Source organism: Osmerus eperlanus, chromosome 1, assembly GCF_963692335.1.
Source record: "Osmerus eperlanus chromosome 1, fOsmEpe2.1, whole genome shotgun sequence".
Lineage (NCBI taxonomy): Eukaryota > Metazoa > Chordata > Actinopteri > Osmeriformes > Osmeridae > Osmerus > Osmerus eperlanus.
In genome coordinates, this window is record NC_085018.1 from 12,926,308 (window position 1) to 12,943,573 (window position 17,266).

At 46.5% G+C, this 17,266-nt stretch overlaps 3 protein-coding genes across 5 annotated transcripts; all 3 read left to right on the plus strand.

Moving 5' to 3' along the window:
- Positions 1-118: 118 nt before the first annotated feature.
- Positions 119-4,697, plus strand: asb14a (ankyrin repeat and SOCS box containing 14a). The gene is made up of 11 exons (XM_062460635.1): positions 119-283; positions 698-890; positions 1,126-1,178; positions 1,381-1,512; positions 1,691-1,849; positions 2,220-2,465; positions 2,647-2,818; positions 2,994-3,279; positions 3,480-3,737; positions 3,999-4,152; positions 4,303-4,697. The coding sequence occupies exons 2-11, from the start codon at positions 763-765 to the stop codon at positions 4,497-4,499; spliced, it is 1,785 nt and encodes a 594-aa protein (XP_062316619.1). The 5' UTR covers positions 119-283; positions 698-762; the 3' UTR covers positions 4,500-4,697.
- A 202-nt stretch (positions 4,698-4,899) lies between these two features.
- On the plus strand, positions 4,900-15,026 carry appl1 (adaptor protein, phosphotyrosine interaction, PH domain and leucine zipper containing 1). 2 transcript variants are annotated; one of them, XM_062460655.1, is made up of 22 exons: positions 4,900-5,090; positions 5,776-5,874; positions 7,748-7,807; positions 8,089-8,160; positions 8,591-8,678; positions 8,767-8,808; positions 8,972-9,030; positions 9,261-9,407; positions 9,664-9,746; positions 9,931-10,089; positions 10,340-10,528; positions 10,657-10,699; positions 10,787-10,843; positions 11,117-11,208; positions 11,507-11,683; positions 11,809-11,861; positions 12,007-12,181; positions 12,406-12,442; positions 12,601-12,747; positions 13,242-13,292; positions 13,465-13,554; positions 13,706-15,026. In XM_062460655.1, the coding sequence occupies exons 1-22, from the start codon at positions 5,037-5,039 to the stop codon at positions 13,856-13,858; spliced, it is 2,127 nt and encodes a 708-aa protein (XP_062316639.1). In that variant the 5' UTR covers positions 4,900-5,036; the 3' UTR covers positions 13,859-15,026. The 2 variants fall into 2 exon arrangements, with proteins under 2 accessions (XP_062316639.1, XP_062316643.1); XM_062460659.1 differs by having other exon boundaries at positions 11,812-11,861.
- Positions 15,027-15,528: 502 nt separating this feature from the next.
- hesx1 (HESX homeobox 1) lies at positions 15,529-17,230 on the plus strand. 2 transcript variants are annotated; one of them, XM_062468891.1, is made up of 4 exons: positions 15,529-16,299; positions 16,384-16,559; positions 16,724-16,825; positions 17,017-17,230. In XM_062468891.1, the coding sequence occupies exons 1-4, from the start codon at positions 16,167-16,169 to the stop codon at positions 17,125-17,127; spliced, it is 522 nt and encodes a 173-aa protein (XP_062324875.1). In that variant the 5' UTR covers positions 15,529-16,166; the 3' UTR covers positions 17,128-17,230. The 2 variants fall into 2 exon arrangements, with proteins under 2 accessions (XP_062324875.1, XP_062324965.1); XM_062468981.1 differs by having other exon boundaries at positions 16,272-16,559.
- Positions 17,231-17,266: the final 36 nt, after the last annotated feature.

A 17,266-nucleotide genomic window follows, 5' to 3' on the forward strand; every position in this document is an offset into this window, starting at 1 on the left:
CTCCCTGTAGACAATGACCAAAACCAGATTAATGGACATAGAATGTGGAATACAATCCTTTAAAAATAGGTCTGGAAAAGGCCTGTGTAAGTGTGTCAGTATGTCTGTGTGTCTGCAGCCAGAGCAGGGAGTGTCAGAGAGGTTCAGTGGGCCAGAGAGAGGAAACATGGTCAGTCTCATGATCAGGTATTTTTAGTAGCGTGTCTTTATAAATAGCATTGCATGGAGAAAAACAGAAGCCCCTTAAGCCAGAGAAGGACGCACTAACCACATTTTACTCCAGGTAAAATCAACAAAATGACATAAAAAGCTGTTTTGTCAAGTGGGCATGCTGTGAGAATACACAATGTCATTCTCATGACAATCCATCAGAGGTGCCTGCAAAATAGTCATAAACAACTTGAATTGTTTATGTACATGGAATCTTCCTTGTCTTTTCTTTGGAAAGGACATGTAATACTGTTACATTGTGCATGTAAATATCACAGTTAGTGCATTAATTAGTTTTGCAGCATGAAAGTAAAAAAACATACATAAAACTCATTAGACAAGCAAGTGTTGGACCAGTGAAAAAGATGATTCCTACATTTTATACCATATGTGAGAGCATGCTTGGCCTTGTGAAAAACGGTGCAAGTGCCCATCGATTTTGGAAGGGAGGAGCTTTGAAACATGTCAACGAAAATGTCACCCACAGAAGAGAAAACGTTTTTCCAGCTAGCCCTCACCATCTCTGGATACATTGCTGCCCAAGCCTAAAACATGGACTTTGACCTGTTAGAAACGGATGGAGATGAGGATGCAGACACTCAGTACATGATTGAGCAGAGTCTGCTCGAGTGCACCAAGCAGCTAGAACACCAGGACAGACACCCAGAGGATGGGGGCAGGTGGGGTGCTTTACAATCCTGCACTTTCAACTTTGGAGTTCCCTTGAAAATGTGGGGTTGGCCCCTTAAGCACTGTTCTAAAAGTAAAGTTTTGTGGACTATATCAAACCTCAAGTCTCTTGTCCTTGAAATACATCTGTGATCTGAGTGCAATGTTTGATCTTTACGGTTTTCTGACACCCCTGTCATCATTTGAGGCCTGTGAGTGATTCAGCATTTATGTGATTCTCTACAGGGCTACTCGCAACACGACAGACAATGTCAAAGTATTGGATGCCATCAGGAAAGGTGAGTTCTGGAGTATGTATAACCAATCTGAGAAGGTAGACACAAGCTATGAAAACTGCAGACTGTGACAACACTAAACATCTATCCTATGGAAAGTGAACCATATTGCTAAACCTCTCCTATTACCCACATCTGATGAGTAATGGCAAAGAGTAATTAATTTGGATCCTTTTCATGGCCTGGTTTCCTGGTTCGGTGCCAGGTGATGAGGCTGCTCTCCGTGAGCTGTCTGCCTGCCAGAGTGCCTTCTCTGAGACTGACAGCAGAGGCTGGATCCCTTTGCATGAGGCCGCCACTCAGAAAAACCAGACTATCCTGGAGGTCACCTTTGCAGGTCTGTAGCAAAACGTTGTAGTAACAGATTCCTGAACTGAACGGCTGTACACAATAGACTACAGTGCGGGGGGCGGGGGAAGCTTCAGCCATTCTTAACCTAGACTCCAGCTAGCAATCCAACTATAGATCTCCTGGAATGGTAAAGAATGACCAAACATATTGGGTGTTCCCCTCAGCGTCCGGTCAGAGTGTGGGGCTGTGTCGGACCCTCCAGGGGAAGACCGCCCTTCACCTGGCGGTGGAGCACGGCCTCTTAGAGAACGCCGCCTTTCTTCTACAGAGCGGATGCAGCTCGGACTGTCAAGATGATGAAGAGGAGTCACCTCTGGTCATAGGTGCGCTTTCTATCTATCTTTATACTATGGTCCACAAGGATGGAGTTTCAACCCAGGTTGCACATGTTGAAGGTCTATCACCACAAGAGGAACATGTTATCCTTATTAGCATTTTGAACTAAAAGTACATTTCAAGCTGTTTTTTGGAGGCCAGAAAAAGGGCGCTGCAGTAAAGAAAACAAGATGTACAAACTTTGAAAGAAAAGTATAATTCTGTGGATATTATATACAGAAGAAAAAGGGATTTCTTTCAATATGCACACATCCAGTACTGGTCTTTAACTGGACCATAATTACTTAGATAGTTAATATTTCAAAAGCCTATCTAAAGCCTTTATGAGACTAACCAGATAAACTGCTGTTTCATTAGCCATCAGAAACAACCGTGAAGACCTGGCCAAACTCCTGCTATGCTCTGGCTGCCATGTCAACCAGGAGGGAAACCACCGCAGGACCCCCCTCCACGAGGCCGCTCGTCTGGGGCTCTTGAGCCTCTTGAAGCTGCTCCTGAAGGCTGGAGCTGAGCCGGACGCCCGCAGCGCCTACGGTCTCAGCCCTCTGGCGCTGGCTGCTCAGAACGGACACCTGGATGTGGTCCAAGCCCTGATCCACAAAGGTAGTCTGGAGACGTCAACCTGTTATCTTACTGATGGGGAATGCTCCGGGGTTTTGAGCTCTACACAGGTGTCACTGACCTGCATGAAACTCATGAGACACATTACAGTGTTACCCTTCTCAGGTATTAGCCTTGGGACCGACCATGTGACGTAAGCTGCTGGGAATGTTGTGTCCACCAGGGGTCGATGTGCAGTCTCAGGCCCAGGACAGTGCTACTATCCTGTTTGAGGCTTCAGCCTCGGGAAACCCTGAGATCATCTCCCTTCTGTTGGAGCATGGAGCGGATGCCAACATACCCAAACACACCGGGCATCTACCCATCCACCGAGTGTCCCACCGTGGGCATCTAGAGTAGGTTGAAAGAAACCACAGAGCAATCACTTTTGGAAAACAATAATGCTGTACACACAATTGAAGGGCTTCTCCGACACCACACACACACATCTTTTGTAGCTTGGATTTCCACAATGATTGGTTCAAACAGACAAAGCTATGAAATGAGTGTTCACCATCCCTCTGCCTATAGAGCCCTTAAGCTCCTGATACCAGTCACCACCATGGAGGCTGTGGACGACAGCGGCATGAGCCCCCTCCACTCCGCGGCAGACGGTGGCCACACGCCCTGTCTGCAGGCCCTCCTGGATGCAGGGTTCGACCCCAACGACATGCTGCACCCCTGGGTGCGCCGCAACTACGACGACCAGCGCAAGTCAGCTCTGTTCTTTGCCGTGTCCAATAACGACGTGTCGTCTGTCAGAATTCTGCTAGAGGCCGGGGCCATGCCCAACCAGGACCCTGTGAAGTGCCTCCAGGTGAGGAGAGGGGGGTGGAGGGGGAATTAAGAGGAGAGCGATAGGAGCTGAAAAAGTGAAACAGGGGAAGGAGAGAGGAGAAAATGGCGGGAGAGATGCACAGTTTAGAGACTAGTGGGAGAAGGTAGGTGTGGGAATTTATGTTTGTTAATGACAACCAAATGCGCCGCATTTAGTTGTTCTGTTCAAATTGCCCCCAGGTGGCCCTTCGTCATGGCAACTATGAGCTGATGAACCTGCTGCTGAGGTTTGGCGCCAACGTCAACTACTTCTCCCGGATAAACACCACACACTTCCCTTCCGCTCTGCAGTACGCTCTGAAGGACGACATAATCCTGCGCATGCTTTGTAACTATGGTTACGACGTCCAGAGATGCTTCGACTGCCCGTACGGCGAGGCGTCTCACGTGCCTGACGACTACGAGGGCTGGAGCAACACGGTCATCAAGGATACCATGGTAATCCCGCATCTGAAAAGGTGCAGGCAAAACAATGCACACGCCTATTTCCCAAAGGGTCACTCCAATAAAAAAATTGAATTTCTAAGAACCCAATTCTACTGAAGCACAATGGGTGCACAAATTGCACAAAAAAGTTTGAAGTAATGCACGGGATGCTTAGATCCTTAGACCCTGTCTAGGAATAAGTAACATCTGTAAACATAACTGTGCTGATTCCTATCTCAATAATGGTATGATCTAATGTGGTGCGTGTTTCAGTTTTGTGAGGTGATCACAGTGTACTGGCTGAAGGACATATCTGGACACATGGTGAGGATCATGCTAGACTATGTCAGTCATGTCACCTTCTGCTCCAAACTGAAGGCCGCCTTAATGGAGCAGAAACAGTGGGCGGAGATCTGCAAAATTCAAGGTATGGAGGAAGACAATAATGAGAAGTACAGGGAGTGCCCTGGAACCTTTTCTAGGAAGGTATATCTGGGGGGGACATCTCAAAGGTTGAATGTTGAAGTTTAAACTGAACGGCCCTTCTCCGTTCTCTGCTTTCATCAAACCCCCACAGAGAATGTCCGCTGTCTGCAGCATCTCTGCCGGCTGAAGATCCGCAGCTGTCTGGGCCGGTTGCGTCTGAGGGCACCTGTCTTTATGAGCTTCCTGTCGTTGCCAAACAGACTCAAGGATTACATCCTATTTCAAGAGTATGACCTCTACAGCCAGAGCCAGGGCAGCAAAGCAGGAAATCGTTGGCCTACAGACTAGATTGGGGAACTGATCATTGAAATTTGCACCTGTTTTACACTTCCATTCTCATCTAAAACAGTCTGATGAGACCATTATTGTTTCTACCAGTCCTGTTCAGTTTGATTGGATTTGTCATGTAAATTGACATTTAATTTTACTATGTTATTTTGCAGACATTTCTACTTGGTGTTGTTTGTTTGCAATAAAAAAAAGGTTGTTTTATAATGATTCATCAATCTGACTTTACTCTAAGGCAACTCGATTTCTCCAGACGCCATTTTGGGGCCCTTAAGAATTAAATTGTGGTTCAAGGGCGACGCAGGTCTAGAGCCAAGATGTCTTTCATTGCATTGAATCAGGAACCAATCAAATGCGTGTGGACACTTCCAGCCCAATCATACTCATCCTGAAGGCGGAATATCCGCATGTAGGAGGAGCTGTTTTGGGTGTTGTGGATCTGTGTAAAATCTGTGGGAGTGAGCGGAGCTTCTGTTCTATTTTCCAATTAGCTGAATATTGCTGTTTGTATCGATACGATTTGAAACAGAAGTAGACATGCCTGGAATAGATAAACTACCAATAGAAGAAACATTGGAAGACAGTCCGCAGGTAATAAATTGCATTGTAACCTGCCAGCTAGCTCTCTTTGTACTGCTCCATAGCTAGCCAGCCTGCTAACGCAACACCAAGACAGCTGTCAAATGCTTAAAGGCATAGCTTTTGAGCATCATTTAAGTCCGACTGTCAATAACAGGACCTTTGCATCATTACTGACTTGGTTTGCATCAGCTATTGAAAGTATGTACCAATATGAAAATAATATTTCTAGTGTGAGACAACCGTTTACAGCGCACCCTTTTGTTGATGTGCACATAAATTAGGTCTGTGAGCGTCCCATTCCACCAATGAGCGTCCCTTACTGCTAGCTACTTCCTTAGCCATCCAGCCATTGTATCCAAAACATTTCTGTTGTCATGTCCGAGTTTTGCTTTGAATTTGCAAAAGCATTAATGGTAGTTTAGTTCAAGCTGTGTCGTTAGGATCCATTTGGTAGATTTTTCACATTAGTATTATGCTTGATGCAGTCTCCTCTTTAGCTTTGATATAATGATAATACTGTCTTTAGAATAGAAAATATTATGGATCTTCACATTTTATAAAGTTTCTCCTCATTTCAGCAAAAATCGAAATAAATCTCAATTAGGTTGTTTTTTGGATAGTATTTATCCTGACAGCTGGATCAAAAGTGTGTGTTCATTTAGTCAATGCGTTCACCCCGTATGTCTGTTGGTAGACACGCTCATTGCTGGGTGTCTTTGAGGAGGATGCAGCTGCTATATCCAGCTACTCCCAACAGCTGTTCCAGGCCATGCAGAGGATCTACGATGCTCAGGTGAGAGGATCCCTCTGAATGACTTCATACTTTAAGTTCCTTTTCCTAGAACGCTCGCATGCATCCAAAGGGAAGAGCCTCACCAATCAACATGTTGGTAAACCACTTCCGTTAGAGGGGTTCAGAACATAACATCTCACAGAAATGCATCTCACCCTAAAGTGCTTGATGGCAAAAGATCGCTCATGTACAGTTAGGTCCATAAATATTTGGACATTGACACAATTTTCATCATTTTGGCTCGAAATGAAACAATCAAGATGTGCTTTAAGTGCAGACTTTCAGATTTAATTTCAGGGTATTTACATCCAAATCAGGTGAACGGTGTAGGAATTACAATACATTTTATATGTGCCCCCCCCCCTTTTTAAGGGACCAAAAGTAATTGGACAATTGGCTGCTCAGCTGTTCCATGGCCAGGTGTATGTTATTCCCTCATGGGAGTTCGTTATTTCATTGACAAGGAGCAGATAAAAGGTCTAGAGTTCAAGTATGGTATTTGTGTTTGGAATCTGTTGCTGTCAACTCTCAATATGAAGTCCAAAGAGCTGTCACCATCAGTGAAGCAAGCCATCGTTAGGCTGAAAAATCAAAACAAACCTATCAGAGAGATAGCAAAAACATTAGGTGTGGCCAAATCAACTGTTTGGTACATTCTTAAAAAGAAAGAACGCACTGGTGAGCTCAGCAACACCAAAAGACCCGGAAGACCACGGAAAACAACTGTGGTGGATGACAGAAGAATTCTTTCCCTGGTGAAGAAAAACCCCTTCACAACAGTTGGCCAGATCAAGAACACTCTCCAGGAGGTAGGCGTATCTGTGTCAAAGTCAAAAATTAAGAGAAGACTTCACCAGAGTAAATACTGAGGGTTCACCACAAGATGTAAACCATTGGTGAGTCTCAAAAACAGGAAGACCAGATTAGAGTTTGCCAAAAAACATCTAAAAGACCCTGTACAGTTCTGGAACAACATCCTATGGACAGATGAGACCAAGATCAACTTGTACCTGAATGATGGGAAGAGAAGAGTATGGAGAAGGGAAGGAACTGCTCATGATCCAAAGCATACCACCTCATCAGTGAAGCATGGTGGAGCTAGTGTTATGGCGTGGGCATGTATGGCTGCCAATGGAACTGGTTCCCTTGTATTTATCGATGATGTGACTGCTGACAAAAGCAGTAGGATGAATTCTGAAGTGTTTCTGGCAATATTATCTGCTCAGATTCAGCCAAATGCTTCAGAACTCATAGGACGGCGCTTCACAGTGCAGATGGACAATGACCCGAAGCATACTGCGAAAGCAACCAAAGAGTTTTTTAAGGCAAAGAAGTGGAATGTCCTGCAATGGCCAAGTCAATCACCTGACCTAAATCCAATTGAGCATGCATTTCACTTGCTAAAGACAAAACTGAAGGGAAAATGCCCCAAGAACAAGCAGGAACTGAAGACAGTTGCAGTAGAGGCCTGGCAGAGCATCACCAGGGACGAAACCCAGCGTCTGGTGATGTCTATGGGTTCCAGACTTCAGGCTGTCATTGACTGCAAAGGATTTGCAACCAAGTATTAAAAGTGACAATTAGATTTATGATTATGTTATTTGTCCAATTATTTTTGGTCCCTTAAAAAGGGGGGGGCCACATATAAAATGTGTTGTAATTCCTACACCGTTCACCTGATTTGGATGTAAATACCCTGAAATTAAAGCTGAAAGTCTGCACTTAAAGCACATCTTGATTGTTTCATTTCAAATCCATTGTGGTGGTATACACAGCCAAAATGATGAAAATTGTGTCAATGTCCAAATATTTATGGACCTAACTGTATGTCACAACCACTTCCTGGTGCAACTGACACATCCTTCTGTTTCAGAATGAGCTGAGTGCTGCCACTCATCTGACTTCCAAGCTCCTGAAGGAGTATGAGAAGCAGGTAGGACAGCAGCTACAGCCCGGGCCCCCCCTGGGGGATATTCATATCTCCGTTCTTTTGAATCCATTACACTATGTGATTCATTAGGGCCAAGCGAAACATAAAACCACACTGGCAACAATACTTTCTTTTTGAAAGTTGAATGGCAGCATACAAAGCATGACCTGTCAAGGCTTTATGTATGCTTACGTCCATGCAAGGAATGTCCTTTACCGAATGTATATTTATGGCATCCAAGATATCATTTGAAATGAAATGAACCTTTGCCCCTGTATTTGCAGCGTTTCCCCCTCGGGAGTGATGACGAGGTTATGAGCTCAACACTGCAGCAGTTTGCCAAAGTCATAGACGAGGTGAGAAAGAACACAGCATGACTGCCCTGAAACTCCTACACCCCCTGTAGCACTCATGTATGAAAGCCTGTCACGCCTCTCACCTCTCGGTTATGATGCCGTCATGCACTGCACACTGTATGGTGCCGTGACCTGTACTGTGTCATTCACTTTATTATGCTCTGTATTCTTTTTTTGTACGGTTGTGTGTTAGGCACTTATGTTTGTGTGTGACAGGTGGAGTATTAGTGTTATAATACCTCTCTCTCTCTCTCTCTCTCTCTCTCTCTCTCTCTCTCTCTCTCTCTCTCTCTCTCTCTCTCTCTCTCTCTCTCTCTCTCTCTCTCTCTCTCTCTCTCTCTCTCTCACTCTCTCACTCTCTCACTCTCTCCCCCCTCTCTCACTGTTCTCCTCTGTTCCATCCCTCCCTTCTTTCCCTCGGTCGCCCCAGCTCAGCTCCTGCCATGCAGTCCTCTCCACGCAGCTGGCAGACGCCATGATGTTTCCCATCGCCCAGTTTAAGGAGCGTGACCTGAAAGGTAAGTCATTGTCATCAATCTAGTGGATCAAAGAATGTGTCCTCTTTCCAGCAGTAACTAGGAATGACATCCCCTGTGTTTCCTGCAGAGATACTGACCCTGAAGGAAGTGTTCCAGATATCCAGTGACGGTACGTGACATATTATATTGTTTTGTCCAGAAGGTTCCATCCTTGCATGGAGAAGGGGTCGCCTGTATTTGTAATGAACACGCTGCGTTGTGAAAGGAGAAGCACTTTCCAACAGCATTTCTCCACTGTTAATATTCTCTCCTTTTTCTTCGTTTGATCTCAGATCACGACACGGCCATCACTCGATACAGCCGTCTGTCTAAGAAGAGAGACAACGAGAAGGTAACTCAATTCCAAAACCTCTAACCCCCTGTCCTCAGCTGACCTATGTGACTCTGGAAGAGAACTACAGTCAGAACTATAAATGACCTAAAACAACTACAGTCTTCCAGAGAACTACAGGAAGAGCTAGCAGAAGCCTGTCAGTGTATTGTTCTCCCAGGAAGACCAGTGCTTGCTAGCCCCCCCACGTTAAAAAACACACGTAAATAAACAAAGATACCCCACCACAGGTGAGGAGCGAAGTGATGGAGGACGTCTACACCTCCAGGAAGAAGCAACACCAGACCATGATGCACTACTTCACGGCCCTCAACACCCTCCAGTACAAGAAGAAGATCGCTCTGCTGGAGCCCCTGCTGGGGTACATGCAGGCCCAGGTAGGAGCCCCTCCCACCAGCCTCCCTGCTCAGCCGTCAGGAAGTGTCTGAACCCACAGCCCTTTGGTTCTCACCAATCACTCACTCACTCACTCACTCTCTCTCTCTCTCTCTCTCTCTCTCTCTCTCTCTCTCTCTCTCTCTCTCTCTCTCTCTCTCTCTCTCTCTCTCTCTCTCTCTCTCTCTCTCTCTCTCTCTCTCTCTCTCACTCTCACTCTCACTCTCACTCACTCACATTCTCTCTCTCCCCTCTCAGATCAGCTTCTTCAAGCTGGGCTCAGAGAACCTGACTCAGCAGTGGGAGGACTTCCTGGCCACCATAGGAACCAGCGTTCAGAAGTAAGAGCGCCGACTTCTGACAGAACGCTTCTCTCTGTGACCATAACTACGAGCCTTTTCTCTCAGTGGCAGTGTTTCTGGCGCCGTGCTCTTTGAGCTCAGGAACTAGGCTATTTGGTTATGCAAACACGACAGTTATTGTGGTGTGTGTAGATTGTTAATGTGTGTGTGTGTGTGTGTTTAGCGTCCGTAGAGAGATGGACGGGGAGGTGGATGTGATGCAGCAGACCATCCTGGATATGGAACAGTCCAGTGACCTGCTCTACATGCCTGACCCCGACCCCAACCACGTCCCCATCAACCGCAATCTCACCCGCAAGGCCGGCTATCTCAACACTCGCAAGTGAGACGCCACACAGTATCTGCCGCCAGGGACATGCTTTCCCTTGTCATAAGGTTTTATTGAGAACTATAAAATTCAAATCCTCTCAGTTCAGTTGAGCTGTGGTTTTGGCCACTGTTCAGTTCTGTTTTGTATTCAATCCATATTTTGTTCTGTTGTGTTCTGTTTGGTTTCTATGCCGTTCCTGCTTCCAAATTGTGGTCTCTGTGTCCGATTTCTGAATGGTGTTTTCCTGGCTCTCCTGTTCCAGTAAAACCGGCCTGGTGTCCTCGACCTGGGACCGGCAGTACTTCTTCACCCAGGGAGGGAACCTCATGAGCCAGTCTCGGGGAGCCGTGGCCGGGGGGCTGGTCATGGACATTGACAACTGCTCCGTCATGGCCGTGGACTGTGAGGACCGCCGCTTCTGCTTCCAGATCACCTCCTTCGACGGCAAGAAGTAATTCCGTTTTTTAAATACAATTTCTTTTTCTTTTTAACGTATTGTTATACGAATTTGCAGAAATACACAGATGAGGAACTGTTAGGCTCAGTGACCTCACGTGTTGTCCATCTTCCTTCTCCAAGAGTGGCCATCTTGCAGGCCGACAGCAGAAAGGACTGTGAGGAGGTAAGGACCACCGTAGCTCTTCTGAACCTGGTCCCTTCACGGGGCTGACCAACGTATGTTGATGAAAACGTCCGTTTGCTTTTCCAGTGGATAACCACGATCAACAACATATCCAAGAGGATCTACCTGAGTGAGAACCCTGAGGTGAGTGTCGGGGCCTGCCTAGCCCCCCTAACAGGAGGGGCACACTGTTGTTATGGTTATGAACACAGTCCAATATGGAGCGACTGTGTTGACATCATTACTCATTGCTGGCAATCATGACTAGCATCTATTCATACATACTCCCTCCTTTCAGACCCATGATGGGAAATTCCTAATGACTGTGCTGTATGTCTGCTATGGGGTCAATCTCCTGGTGACTAATTTATCTCCTCTGATAAGGGCCTGCTTAAAGTACCGTTTATCTGTTGGCAGGAAATCGCTGCAAGAGTCAACCAATCAGCTCTGGAGGCTGTGACGCCGTCGCCCTCTTTTCAGCAGAGACACGAGAGCATGCGACCAAGCACGTAGGTCTCCCCTCCTCCTCCTCTCCTCCTCCTCCCCTCTCCTCCTCCCCTCCCCTCCCCCCCCCCTCTGTTCCTCCTCTCCTCCTCCTCCTCTCCTTCTCTATCTACACATCATAAGTCACCTCCTGTGTGTCCTTTCTGTTATATGTTCCTCTTTTACATTTCGCATTGCACCTTTATTGAAGCCATTCTAAAGTTACAGCATACAACATGCAGTGGCTAGCCCTCCCCCGTCTTTTTAAGACAACCCGTCTCTTTTTACTGTCCCACAACACCCCTCTCCCTCGCCGCCCCACAGGAAGGGGCGAGCAGCCCGGACCAGCAGCGTGAGTTCGGCCGGGTCCGAGTCCCCCGCCCTCTCCTCCCTCTCCCTGGACTCCCTGGTGGCTCCGGACACGCCCATCCAGTTTGACATCATCTCCCCCGTCAGCGAGGAGTACGCAGGCCAGGCCAAGAGCGCCGGGCAGGGCGGCAGGTTCGTGCCTGGGAAAAACACGCACGCCTTGGCGAACACGCTGTTGCTGTGGGCCATCCTGGTCTTCCTCACTGGCTGTTTGATGAAATGTTTCCCAATGTCTCCCTTCTTGGATTTGTTGAAAGAAGGACCAACCCGTTTGGGGAATCTGGAGACACGCCCCCTGAGGACAGTGAAGGTATGCGCTGCATCTCCGCCTGTGTGTGTATACACACACCCACATGTGCATTGTGACCTTGTGCTGGCTTGACTTTGTGCCCGCCTGTTTAAAGTGTCCGTGGCGCACCCGTGTTTGTCTTACGCCTCTCTCTCTCCCCCTCCAGACTCCATCCTGCACCAGCTGTTCATCGTCCGTTTCCTGGGCTCCATGGAGGTGAAGGAGACGGAGCGTTCTGATGTCATCTACGAGACCATGAGGCAGATCCTGGCAGCCAGGGCCATCCACAACATCTTCAGGATGACCGAGTCTCACCTGCTTGTCACCTGCGACTGCCTCAAGTGAGAGACCTCGCTTGAGTGTGTGCGTGTGTGTGTGGGAGGAATGGTTTTGTGTGTGTGTGTGTGTGTGTGTGTGTATGTGGGGGATAGGTTTGTGTGGGTGCTTGGTTGTTTGTTTGGTTCTCTTGTTGTGTGTGTGAGTGTGTGAAAGCGAGGCATGCTGGGTTTGGTCAGTGTGTGTAATTGTTCTGAGCGCTGCTGTGTTTCTGTCCTCTGGTTATCAGGCTCATCGATCCTCAGACCCAGGTGACAAGGCTCAGGGTAGGTGGACGGCCATCTCAGTACACACACATTGCCTCCGCCACATTGTTAGCTGTGTGGTTACTTCACAGTAGTCGAGTTCAGACACACCTGCCCTGCGAGGCTTCTTAACCACGCTCCACTTCTCTCTTTACCTCTCCCCCCCCCCCCCTCTCTAGTTCCCTCTGTCCAGCGTGGTTCTGTGTGCGACCCACCAGGAGAACAAGCGTCTGTTTGGCTTTGTGCTCCAGACGCCGGGAGGCCGGGTGGACGGCCGGCCCGTCACCGTCTGCTACATCTTCGAGTCCAACAACGATGGCGAGAAGGTGGGCCGGGCAGCGACTGAACATGAGGTTGTCATCTGTGTCATCCTTAAATGACATCGAGCTATCTACAACCGCTATGTCCCCCCCCCCCCCCCAAAAAAAAAAAAAAAGAAATCAATCCGTGGGTCGTTCGGTCCTTTTTGTTGTTGCCGTGTGGGTCGGAGGTGGTTGGGATGTTAGGACCTGGCGTTTGTCTTGAGGCCGTATGGAAGCTGGTCTGGGGGTGCCCTGCGGAGTTTGAAGTGTGACAGCTCTGTGGGTTAGGGTGACAGTGACAGCTCTGCGGGTTAGGGTGACAGTGACAGCTCTGTGGGTTAGGGTGACAGTGACAGCTCTGTGGGTTAGGGTGACAGTGACAGCTCTGTGGGTTAGGGTGACGGTGACAGCTCTGCGGGTTAGGGTGACAGTGACAGCTCTGCGGGTTAGGGTGACAGTGACAGCTCTGTGGGTTAGGGTGACAGTGACCGTGCCGTTGTTGGCGTTTTGTGTTCCAGATCTGTGACAGCGTGGGACTGGCCAAACAGATCGCCTTCCACTCCGAGATGGTGAGAGACACACGACACTCCCCTGCTTAGTGAAAGTGGCTTTTTCTTACCTTGAAATAAGACGCACGCACGCACACTCATCCATTATTCATGGGAAGTGGTGGGGTGTGTGTGTGGTTGAGTTGCCGTGGTTGATGGCTGCTGTGTGGGCTTGTGTGTGTGTGTGAGACAGGATCGTAAAGCTGAGGAGAAGAAGAAGGAACATGACAAGGCCAAGGAGAAACAGCAGGAAGAGCTGAGCAAACAGAAGCAGATAGAGAAGGTCACACGCACACACACATACACACACCCGCACACACGCACACACACACAATACACACACCCGCACACACACACACTCAATCTTCTGGTTGGTTCATTATTTTCTCTTGGTGACGCTATAGAACTTACCAGAATAAACCGACCTCCCACAGGACCTGGAGGAGCAGAGCCGCTTAATAGCTGCCTCCAGTCGCCCCAGCAACCCACCCGCCAATGACGGACAATTCCTGGTTCTCAGCAACAGCCAATCGGAAGACAGTGACGCTGGAGACGAGGGGCGAAAGAAGGGAGAGTCCGAGGCTTGACCCAAACAGGCGAGGATGTCATGGGTGGGCCAGCCGGTGACTTTTACAGACCCTGCCTCTTCCGGTCCACCGTTTCGAACCCCAGCGCTTGTCTCTGGCACTAGGCTCCACTGGTGTCTCCCGTAGGAGCAGAAAGCGGAGCAGCTTTATCACGGAGGGGGGGGGGGGAAGAAGGGAAAAATAAAGTCGATTCCCCCAACAAAAACACGAGAAATGAACACAAAAGAAACCTGGTGTGGATCCCCCCCCCCCCCCCCCCATTTACTCAACGTGTAAATCCTGTGTTTTATATCGGCTCCCGTATGTAGACCAGATATAGAATACGCTTTGAAGTTACTAATTCTTTTATTTTGTAAATCTGCATCCCATACGTGACTAACTTGCAGTGTATTCATGAAGAAATTGCACATGTCAATAACAGATGTATAAAGGACCTTTATTTTTTGGTGTATAGGTTTAACAAGCTACAACTTTCCAGGTCTAACAGCCTAGCATGTGTGTAGGCTCTGGAGGTTGGGAGGGAGGTTCAGAGGGTGGGGTTGGGTCAAGGGGTCGTCTACTGGAAGTTATCCAGGTTTATCTTAAACGTGGGACACTGACTACACCAGTCTGGTTATGGCCACCTACTTCTGTTCATAAAAAAAAAAACTAAACAAAGAGTCATCTTTTGTAAATGTCACCTGCCGTTTCAGTCTGCACTCGCTGTGAGGTTGGGGGGGGGGGGGGGGTACCTCTTTGTGTCAAAGGTTTTTCTGGTTCTGCGTTAGGAAATGATATTGCTTTTTAATTATGTTCATGTACAAGCCTATACCGTGTTGTCAATGAATCTTTTGAAGCACAACCTCAATGTTTGGACAGTCTGGAGTGAACTTTGTTCTGGATATAAAAGCTCAAAGGAGAGTTACAGAAGATTAACTTCATCTTTGACTGGCACTTAGAGGCACATGAGAAAAGGCATTACATTATCACAATAACAGACAACTTCAGTCAAGCCATAGTAACATGTGTAAATGTTGTTGAAATGATGAAACGAAGCACAAAACAATAACTTACAGTACGATCATAGCATTAATTCTCACAAAACTGATCTGGTTGGTATATTTTTATTATGTTTTTATGTGCACTTATTTACTCTGTTATGGAGAGTTCTCTGTGTGAATGCAGTGGGGGGGAAAGTTCAGTTTCTTGATATGTTAGCATTACAGATCCATTGTTTTTGTTAACTAAAATAATCATACAGCAAACATGTTCCATATGAGAAAGAATACCACCATATCAACAACATTTTAAATAATTTCCAATAGCATTTGTTTTTTTGTTTTATTAGGCATGCTTTAATGTTTTGGAAACGCAGTTTAGTCAAATGGGTGGCTGTTAAGGGACTGCACTTTATGGGTGCAGGTGGAGGGACATGATCATGTTTACTGTAAATACATCAGTGATTATTTTTGCAGTGTCCTTTTAAGAAGCTTTTTAACAATAAACGATAACTAATTCGAATCTCAATTTGTGGAGGTTTTCGTTATTGTTTGGAACAAGCTGCTGGCCACAGGCGCTCCCGTGCGCGGATTGTTCTGTGTGCCAGACTTGATCTATGTCCGTTCATCAGGAGGGATAAATAAACAAGGCCGCTATTAGTTTAAAGCTTTCCATGTCCTTAAGTGACGACTTATCTAGTTCTGAATAGGACGGTCCAGGGGAAACAATACCTCTACACAGGGATTTCCAACGACACGTCAAGCTACCGCTGTGCCCTCCGCGGAAAGCTTTTGTTTCCTCCTGCCATGATTTACTCTCGTATGCATCACAACTAGAGAATGAGGGAATATTCAGTAGGATTAACATAATAGTATTAGAGGATTATTATTAGTTTAAATTTCCAAAGCTAGAATCGAACTAAATAGGATTATTGAATACTTGAATGGCTTCTGATGACTGACTGCACCGAGACAACTGAAAAGGTTCTTCATATCATATTTTTAGGGACCAATAAATCTGGGTTCGATTTTATACTTACTTAATTTTGAAGAAAAGAAAGTTAGCGTGTTGTTTGAGTTGATGGGTTTAAAGGATTAGGTGTTCAAAAACACCTTTCTAGGGAGCCGGTTGCACCCTAATTTGAGGAAGGCCTATAGGTACCTGACACGCCTTATGTCCCACAGTGAGGGGTCTCCAATTCAAATGCAAAATCTATTTGGTTTAAGAGTTTAATTAGTGACGTATATATAATCCGACATTGGTCTAAAAGTCGTCACCTGAGCAGTTTGCAAACAGAACACACTAACCTTTCTGAGGTGACGGTAAAAGGATGGCGATTCCTGTCGTCCATCAGCTGCGAGTTGACGCCAGGTCAATTTTCAGTATAGACAGCATCCTCGGGTTGGACTTGGAAAGACAAGACCTGCAAAATGTGTCATTGCGTTTATATAGACCTTGGACAGGTGAGTGTCACTCTGAACAGTATGTATTTTTTTGCGTGAATATTTCTTTCTAGTTACATAAATAATCAACTACAAACATTTCAGAAATGGATTCAACGAAACAGCATTACATCACAGCCAAACCGTCGGAGGCTGCGCCAGATGTGAGGATGGCTGAGGACAGGAGCTCCAACTGTAAACAGAACATCTCGGATTCACATAGAAGAAGACTGAACTGGTACGTCGGACGCAGACCCCGCACGGCGTTTACAAGCGCTCAGGTAAGCAACACTGGTGCGTGAGTTTGGCGTACATTTCCCGATTTCTAATCGATAACAATAAAAATATACTATTATATCGGTATTACTTTGGAAGCTTTGTTCAAATGATTGTAGCCTATTTGTCACTACTTGTCAATGTTCTCCTGATGTTTGTGCTTTTTCAGATCGAGATCCTGGAGAGCGTGTTCATCATAAACTCCTACCCAGGTATCGACATCAGAGAGGAGCTGGCTCAGAGACTACACCTGGAGGAGGACAGAATACAGGTTTGTCTACCTGGACCAGCACAGTTTAGTTTAAAGCCAATGTAAGATATCAGTTTCATGAGAAGCCCAATCATATTCTACAATGTTGACCATTTTATTGTATCTTGCCTGTTGTGTTGCTGTATCCAATAGAGACAATTATTGATTTGGAATATAATCTGATTCTGACTTTTTGTCCCTCTTATCCACAGATCTGGTTTCAGAACCGCAGAGCCAAACGGAAACGCTCCGACAGAGAGTCTCAGTTTCTCATGGTGAAGAAAGTCATTTCTGGTCTCAAGACAAAAGAGGAGGAAGAATAATGAACACTGTATTTGTCTATTTCTGTCTGTATATCTTTCTCTGTCAGTGCAATATTCTGATAATTTATTTATGTGTGAATGACGAATTGTGTCTTATTAATAGATTAATAAATTAGATAATACTATTGTTCTGTGGTGT